The 8,217-nt window shown below is 27.5% G+C and overlaps 1 protein-coding gene across 5 annotated transcripts; it reads left to right on the top strand.

Annotated features, from left to right (window-relative positions):
• Positions 1–793: 793 nt before the first annotated feature.
• On the top strand, positions 794–7,288 carry LOC131632193 (uncharacterized). Of its 5 annotated transcripts, none has more exons than XM_058902975.1 (5): positions 795–1,000; positions 1,109–1,255; positions 5,895–5,957; positions 6,456–6,549; positions 6,654–7,288. In XM_058902975.1, the coding sequence occupies exons 3-5, from the start codon at positions 5,911–5,913 to the stop codon at positions 6,987–6,989; spliced, it is 477 nt and encodes a 158-aa protein (XP_058758958.1). In that variant the 5' UTR covers positions 795–1,000; positions 1,109–1,255; positions 5,895–5,910; the 3' UTR covers positions 6,990–7,288. The 5 variants fall into 5 exon arrangements, 4 of the variants coding, with proteins under 4 accessions (XP_058758958.1, XP_058758957.1, XP_058758959.1 ...); XM_058902974.1 differs by having other exon boundaries at positions 1,109–1,229; XM_058902976.1 differs by having other exon boundaries at positions 803–888; positions 1,109–1,229.
• Positions 7,289–8,217: the final 929 nt, after the last annotated feature.

Below are 8,217 nucleotides of genomic sequence, written 5' to 3' on the forward strand. Positions count from 1 at the left end.
TTTTATAATAATCAATTTTTTTAAAAAATTATATAAGTAACTCATATTTCAAAAATATTATCTCAATAACCCTTGTTTGGTTGACACTGTCAATTAATATGTTTTAAAATTATTTCTAAATTTCAAATTTAATCTTATTTAAAATTATATTTGTTCAATTGTTAATTATTATAAAGTTTTAATTTTAGAAATCCTACTCTAATAATAATGATGTGTTATATGAAATTATATTGGAACTCTTGTTAAAATATCAAATTTTATATAGGATTTTAAAATTATAAATTAGTTTTACTATTTTTGGTAGCTTAAATTTTGACTTTGTGGTTGAGTTTGCTGCACGAGCGGGCTAAATACATTTTCAATTCAAGTTACAAATTGAATATAAATTTTTATAATTTAATAATAAAATTATAAAATATGTGATAGAATTATAGCTAATTGAATATAAATATATATATTGCTTAATATTTTTAATTTATTGATTGATAAAAAAATATTTATATGTTTAATTTTTTATTGTGAATTAAAATAAATGGTGTTTTTTTTAATTTATCTCTAGATAATTTTATTTAATTTTATATTTTAGTACAAAGAGAATTTAATTAAATTAAATTATTTTAGTTTTACTATTATTAGTTTTTCTTAAACTATTTTATTTTATCATTTTTGCCTTAACATTTATTATTGATTATTGATTATTGATGTTACAAATTAAAATTAAAATATATTAACATAGAGAATAGATAAAGGAAAACCTAATGGTGTGTTCCAATCTTAACCTCTGTTTCTCTCTCTCTCTCTCTCGCCGTCGTGAATCGCTCCGGGGTTTCCAGCCACCAGAATGCTCCTGCATCTTCGTGAGTCCTCCGTCTCCGTCTATTCTCCATCGTGAGTCTCTCCTTCGAATGCTCCTGCACCTTCGTGAATCATCTCCGTCAAGCGCTTCGGCAACATCGTGAATCATCGTTATCGACTGTGTCACATCCATTTCGTTCATCCGGTTGTTTCACTTTCTATTGCGCGTTTTGTTACTCGGATTATAGTGTAAATACTTATTCTTCGATCTCCCCTACTTCACTCCATTTTAACCCTGGGTTCTTTGTTTCAGAGTTGATAAATAGTAGATTCGATGTTGATGGTGATGAGGTTATCTAGACGAAACAGAGGACAGAAGGAAAAGATGATTGAAGACTTGATCCTTACATAATCCAATTGTGAGATGACAAGAGGTAAATAAAACCTAATATTTTCAAAGGTTTATTATAATCTGTATCTTGCACACATAGTGTTTGATAAAAGCTCTCAACCAAGTCCTTTCTTTTCTTTTGACACTGGATTTTTGTGTTGTTGTTATTATTTGTTGAAGGTGATGGTTGTTAGTTAACAGTAGTTTGTTTTGTTGAATCAGGGTAACCGTAGAAGGTGGTTCCATGAGATCAAATTCGGTTAAATTTTGCGAATTTTGAAAAAGATATTATAATACTAGTTATAAAGAGTGATTCATATGATTTTAGGAGATGAAGTCTTCATGTATGTTTTTGTGTCCCTTGAGAATATTTTTTCATCCAGTGAGCAAAAGATTAATCTCTTGTTCAAAGCTAGTATAATTGTTGTTACAGTTAGGGGTGTTCGTGGTTCATGAACTGCATTGAACTGAACCAAATTAATGGTTCAATTCAGTTTTTGAAAACCATTTTAATAAAAAACCAATTAACTGGTAAAACAGTTTCAATTCAGTTTTAAATTAGTTCAGAACCAGTTTGTATTTATAAACTAGTTTATTATCGGTTTTTAGTTATAAACTAGTTTAAAACCAATTTATAATTAAAAACTATATTTATTTTATAAAGTCTTTCAAAATTGCTTTTATATATATATATATATATTTGTTGTACTTACAATTTACATGTAACAAAATCAATTTGAAATGGTTCTCTTCTAGTGTAGTGTATAAATTATATGTAAAATTAATTAGTGCTGCTATTTCCATTTTCTTTTTATTTTATTTTTCTTTGTTTGTTAGTTAGTTTTCCTTGCTGAATTTCAATTAAGCTTTCCTTGGTTCCAGTTTGTGAATGTGAATTTTTTACGGTTTTGCAAACGATAGCTTATGTATTGATACTTGATAGATAATTTCCGATAAATTTCTTCCGGCAACGGATCCACTTTTTTAATTGTAAGAGGGGTTAATACCTATTTTCCCCCCTGCCATATAGGGGTCATTTGAAAAACCCCCCTGCAAAAAAAAAAATTGCAAGAATTTCCCTAACATTTCAAAATTCTCTCATTTTTTACCTTCATCATATCCAGTCAGCAAAAAAGCTGATGTGGCATGTATTTTTTTTATTTTTTATTTTTTTCTAATGACGTGGATGCCCAGGTGGCTTTTAATTTTTTTATTTGTTAATTTTAATGCCACATGTATTTTATATTATTTTTATTTTTGGTTAATATAAGGTAAATATAATATTATTTTTATTTTTGGTTAATATAAGGTAAATATAAGAAAACATGTTAAAATATGTTGGAGGTGGGAGTTGAACCCACTCCCTTCCACATCAATGTGCAGCGCCTGACAACTAGGCTGAAAGATCCAAGTTGTTATGTCTTTGCATTTAATTATTCTTATAGTATCCTACGAATTATTTGCATTTAATTAATAATTATATACAACTAATTATATACTAATTATATTAATTTAATTTAGTTTATATTTTCTAATTAATATTAGTTTAATTTAATTTAACGTTTATGTTTAATTTAATTTAATTTAATTTATTTTATTTAATATTATTTTACTATTAACGTTATATTTAAGTCAATTAATTTAATTTAAACAATTTATATTAATTTAAACAATAATGTTATATTTTTTTTTATAATTATTACTATTTTAGTTTATATTTTACTGTTACTATTTTTGTAATATTAATTAATAACGTTAATTGTAAATTAAATTAAATATAAATATTAACATAAATTGTTTAAATTAAATTAATTAGAAATTGTAAATTAAATTAAATATAAATATTAGTATAAATATTAAATTTAATTAAACTAATATTAATTAGAAAATATAAACTAAATTAAATTAGTATAAACAAATATTAATTAATAATGTTAACAGTATAATATAAACTAAAATAGTATTAATTATAAAATATAAATTAAATTAAATTAAATTAATATAAACTAATATTAGTTAAAATTAATTAATTTAGTTTATATTTTATAAACTAATATTAGTTAAAATTAATTATTTAATAACGTTAACATTAACTAATAAATATTAACTAATAACTAATAATTATTAACTAAATTAATTAGAAAATATAAATTAAATTAGTATAAACAAATATTAATTAATAATGTTAACAGTATAATATAAATTAAAATAGTATTAATTATAAAATATAAATTAAATTAAATTAAATTAATATAAATTAATATTAGTTAAAATCATTTATTTAATAACGTTAACATTAACTAATAAATATTAACTAATAACTAATAATTATTAACTAATAATATTAATATTATATAATAATGGAAATAGTAATTAAACAAAGAGTAATAATGAAACGTAAACAGTAGCTATTATATACTTTTTAAGGGGACCAAAAGTCATAAAACCAACCATGGCGCAGTGGTAAGGTGGTTTTGTTGGATCCTAGGGTACATGGGTTCAACACCCCATGGGACCAAATTTTTAAACTTTGAGATTTAACATTTTAAGAAATAAACAATATAATATTAATAAAAATGCCACATGGAATTAAATTAAATAAAAAAATATTTTAAGAAATAAACAATATAATATTAATAAAAATGCCACATGGAATTAAATTAAATAAAAAAATAATAATAATGCCACATAAGCCAGCCACGCAATTAAAATAATAATAATAAATTAAAAAAAGTTGCCACGTCAGATTTTTTTGATGATGTGGCTGGCTAAAGGTCCAAGTTGAAACTTTTAAAATTTGTTAAGGTAATAATTGCAACTTTTTTTTTCGCAGGGGGGTTTTTCAAATACACCCCATATGGCAGGAGTGAAAATAGGTATTAACCCTTGTAAGAGGCTTTCATCTTAACTTTTACTAGTTACTGAAACTATATTTTTTATATGAATAAACATATTTTCTTGATTGTTGGCTCTAGTTATCATTAACTCAATTCAATAATTGGTTATAGTTTTATAATTTTAAATGTAAAATTAGTTATTTATATTTTTGTTTTTCTTCCTATAACATTTATCGTATTTTACTATATCGGTGTGCAAGTAATTAAAATATTATAGCATTATTTTATTTTTAGAAAAAAATAATTTATTTTAATATTTAGAAAAAGAAATTAACTATTTTATTTTTTTTTGGAAAAAAGTTTACAGTTTTTTAAATAAAAATATCTTTTTAAACTTAATTTTCAAAAAACAAAATCAAATTTTTTGATTAAAAACTATTTTTGATGTTTTTAAAAACAGTTAGTTAAACGGTTTAAACTGGTTTTTAACTTAAATTTGGTTAACTAGATTGTTTCTAATATATGGTTCAGTTCATTAACCATTTAAATGGTTTAAGTTTTTTGCAGTGCAATGCAATTCAGATTAGGAATATGGTTCAATTAACCATATTTTTGCACACCCCTAGTTACAGTTGGTACTCTTATTCAAAGCTAGTATAATTGTTGTTACAGTTTTGCATATATGCCTTATAGAAAGCGTGTATGAGGTTTGTCCTTTGAATAATTGTATTTCCTTGTTAGTTCTATGAAATCTCTTCTCCAAATGGCTACATCAAACAACAAGGTAAATTAACTTTTTAGGTCTGTATTGATGTGATGAAGTTTAGTGGTATCAATATGTTATTTATTACTTGTCACCTGCTTCAGTAGTGCTAGGCAGCTAACTTTCTGCATGTGATAAATAATATACACATACTTGAAAAAAACATGATGAAAATGAATATTTTAGCTTCTGTTATGTGTGCTATGATAGCTTTTTAAGATACATATAAGTGCCTTGTTCTTTTTAAATTATGTCTAAGTGTTGAATTATCTCTCTTCTGAAAGAAAAAAAAATCACCAAAGAAAATTTTGTTAGGAAGAGAGGGGTAGTGGAAGAATGCTTCAAATAAAGTCATCTTAATAGCGAAGTGATAAGAAATTGAGTCCATTGTGTGTTGCCTTGTTCTTTTTAAATTATGTCTAAGTGTTGAATTATCTCTCTTCTGAAAGAAAAAAAAAATCATCAAAGAAAATTTTGTTAGGAAGAGAGGGGTAGTGGAAGAATGCTTCAAATGAAGTCATCTTAATAGCGAAGTGATAAGAAATCGAGTCCATTGTTGAGGTTTTTCATTGACAATAACGAATGTACGTTTCAAGACAATGATTGAAAATACGGTCGCGATTACATTGGGGCTACAACACTTGATGAATATAGGAAGTATGTTGAAAAGGATGCAGCATTTGAAAGGAGGTTTCAACAGGTTTACATGGCTGAACCTAGTGTGCCCGATACTGTTAGTATACTTAGTGGATTGAAAGAGAGATATGAGGGCCATCATGGTGTTAGTTAGTTTGGAATTTTAATCGTTGCTTGATGACTGAGGTAGGTTGTTGGTGAATTTATATCTTACTAGAAGAGTTTCAGTTTCACACTTATGCCGGATCTCTCTCTGTAACACATCACCTATGAGAAATAGATATTGCCAATTGTGATTAATTGTGATTGCGTTTAATCAATATTTTTTTTTACTATCTGTTTGTACTTCGTGAGAAGTTTATTAAAAAATGTATTTACTATTTTACTTGCTATCCACATTTTTTAGTTTTACTTTTAAATAATGGTGGGGAGAATTTTAATGTATCTTCCGATTCTAATTTGATATGGCCAGGTTAAACCCAAAGATTATGCAAAAAACCTATGTGCAAAACTCTGGGAATTTCACTCTCACCAGGTAAGTACTTTTGTTCTGACTTGTATCTCTTCAATTTTTTTGTATTGGTATAATCAAAATTTGTTACACTTAGTTCCATCACATGACAATGAGCCTTTTTGATAAATTATTCATGTATTAAATTTATTCCTATTTTTGGTATACTGTTTTCTTATGCCTATAATTGGAAATTTCAGTTTCACCTTTAAAAGTTGGTCGTCACTTTGATTTGGCTTCTAGTATCAATTATGAGAATGATGTAGATCTGTATGCATAAAATTATAATTTCACAGTTCCACTCTACCAATTGTTATCTATTAGCATCATGCACTTTGTTAATGAGTTTCACATCGAATGAGATATGGCTTACAAGTTAGGATAATCTTCCCCTTATAAGCCGGTTAGGCCGGTTTTGTAAAGTTAAGTTAGACTCAACCACAATTCTATACTGTTACCATCTGATGATTATGTTTGAGGATAATTTTTAATTTTTTGGTTAATATAGTCAGCATCTGCTAGGGACTCGAGAAAACATGTTCAAGAATCGGTTGTTCACAGAAATGGTTCTGCTGTGCCGTCTGCGTCTTCTGCTAGTTACCGTAGCTCGTTGGAAGTAAGTAAAGAAGTAGATAGATAGATTTCATTTGCATCTCAAGATGTTCTATGACTCTGCCGGTTTTAGTGTAATAAGATGAACGTGTTATTTGCTTAAAACAGGTTACACCAGAAAATGATGTAAATCCTAGAAGTTCCTTAGGAGAGTCGAGCTGCAAGTCGAAATCTTCGAGAGAGTTAGTCAAGGTTCTCGATCGTATGTGGCGTCTTGAAGAACAGCAGGCATCAAATATAGCAACAGCGAAAGCGCTGATAAAAGAACTAGATTCTTCTCAAGCACAAGAAAAAGAGTTAGTACATGAAAAGAAAATGAATAGGCAGATAATGGAGAGCTTAATGAAGCAAATAACAGAAGACAGACGTGTTAACGAAATCAAAGACCCTCTTGTTGCTGCTTCAATAGTTCATGGTGGTTCAGTTGATGAAGCAAACCTGTAAGTAGTTTTCTCAGCCAGCCTCTTGTTAATGAGGTAGATCAGAATCAAGACAATCGACAACAGTAAACACGTAAACTACAGTGTAAATTCTTACTCCACCCCCACCTTCTAAAGGTTATTTATGTTTTTTTTTTCTTACATAAAAAAAAAGCTTAAGCAGTTGCTACTAGTTGCTACTTATCTGTGATTTGTATTATTCCAACATTAGAATTGGTTAATTATACAATCAAGATGAGGGCATTGTATATGTATAACAGTAGAAAAGTTCATAGTATGAACTATTCCTAATTTTCTGTGTTAGTTTGTACTTTTTACTTTGGATTGTGGCTCTATACTCGATTTTTTCCCTCTCCTAATCGGCGGTGGCTAGTATTTTCACGGTTGTTGTTCATAAAGCAAATAAAAATGAAAATCTGATAAACTGGTGATTCAATAATATATAGGTGAGTATTTTATTTCTTTATTTTTACCTTTGTATGCTGATAGAGAAGCAAATAATAATTTAGATTTTTTTTTAAATTTAGAAATAAATTACCTGCGGATTAACGTTCCTGGGGATTTATCTGCGGAATTACCAGCGGAATTTACAGCGGATTTACCTGCGGAATTTCCTGCGGAATTTCCTGCCGAAGTTATTACCCACGAAGTTTTCTCAGCCAGCCTCTTGTTAATGAGGTAGATCAGAATCAAGACAATCGACAACAGTAAACACGTAAACTACAGTGTAAATTCTTACTCCACCCCCACCTTCTAAAGGTTATTTATGTTTTTTTTTTCTTACATAAAAAAAAAGCTTAAGCAGTTGCTACTTATCTGTGATTTGTATTATTCCAACATTAGAATTGGTTAATTATACAATCAAGATGAGGGCATTGTATATGTATAACAGTAGAAAAGTTCATAGTATGAACTATTCCTAATTTTCTGTGTTAGTTTGTACTTTTTACTTTGGATTGTGGCTCTATACTCGATTTTTTCCCTCTCCTAATCGGCGGTGGCTAGTATTTTCACGGTTGTTGTTCATAAAGCAAATAAAAATGAAAATCTGATAAACTGGTGATTCAATAATATATAGGTGAGTATTTTATTTCTTTATTTTTACCTTTGTATGCTGATAGAGAAGCAAATAATAATTTAGATTTTTTTTTAAATTTAGAAATAAATTACCTGCGGATTAACGTTCCTGGGGATTTATCTGCGGAATTACCAGCGGAATTTACAGCGGATTT

Source organism: Vicia villosa, unplaced genomic scaffold (genome assembly GCF_029867415.1).
Source record: "Vicia villosa cultivar HV-30 ecotype Madison, WI unplaced genomic scaffold, Vvil1.0 ctg.000912F_1_1, whole genome shotgun sequence".
Taxonomy (NCBI): Eukaryota; Viridiplantae; Streptophyta; class Magnoliopsida; order Fabales; family Fabaceae; genus Vicia; species Vicia villosa.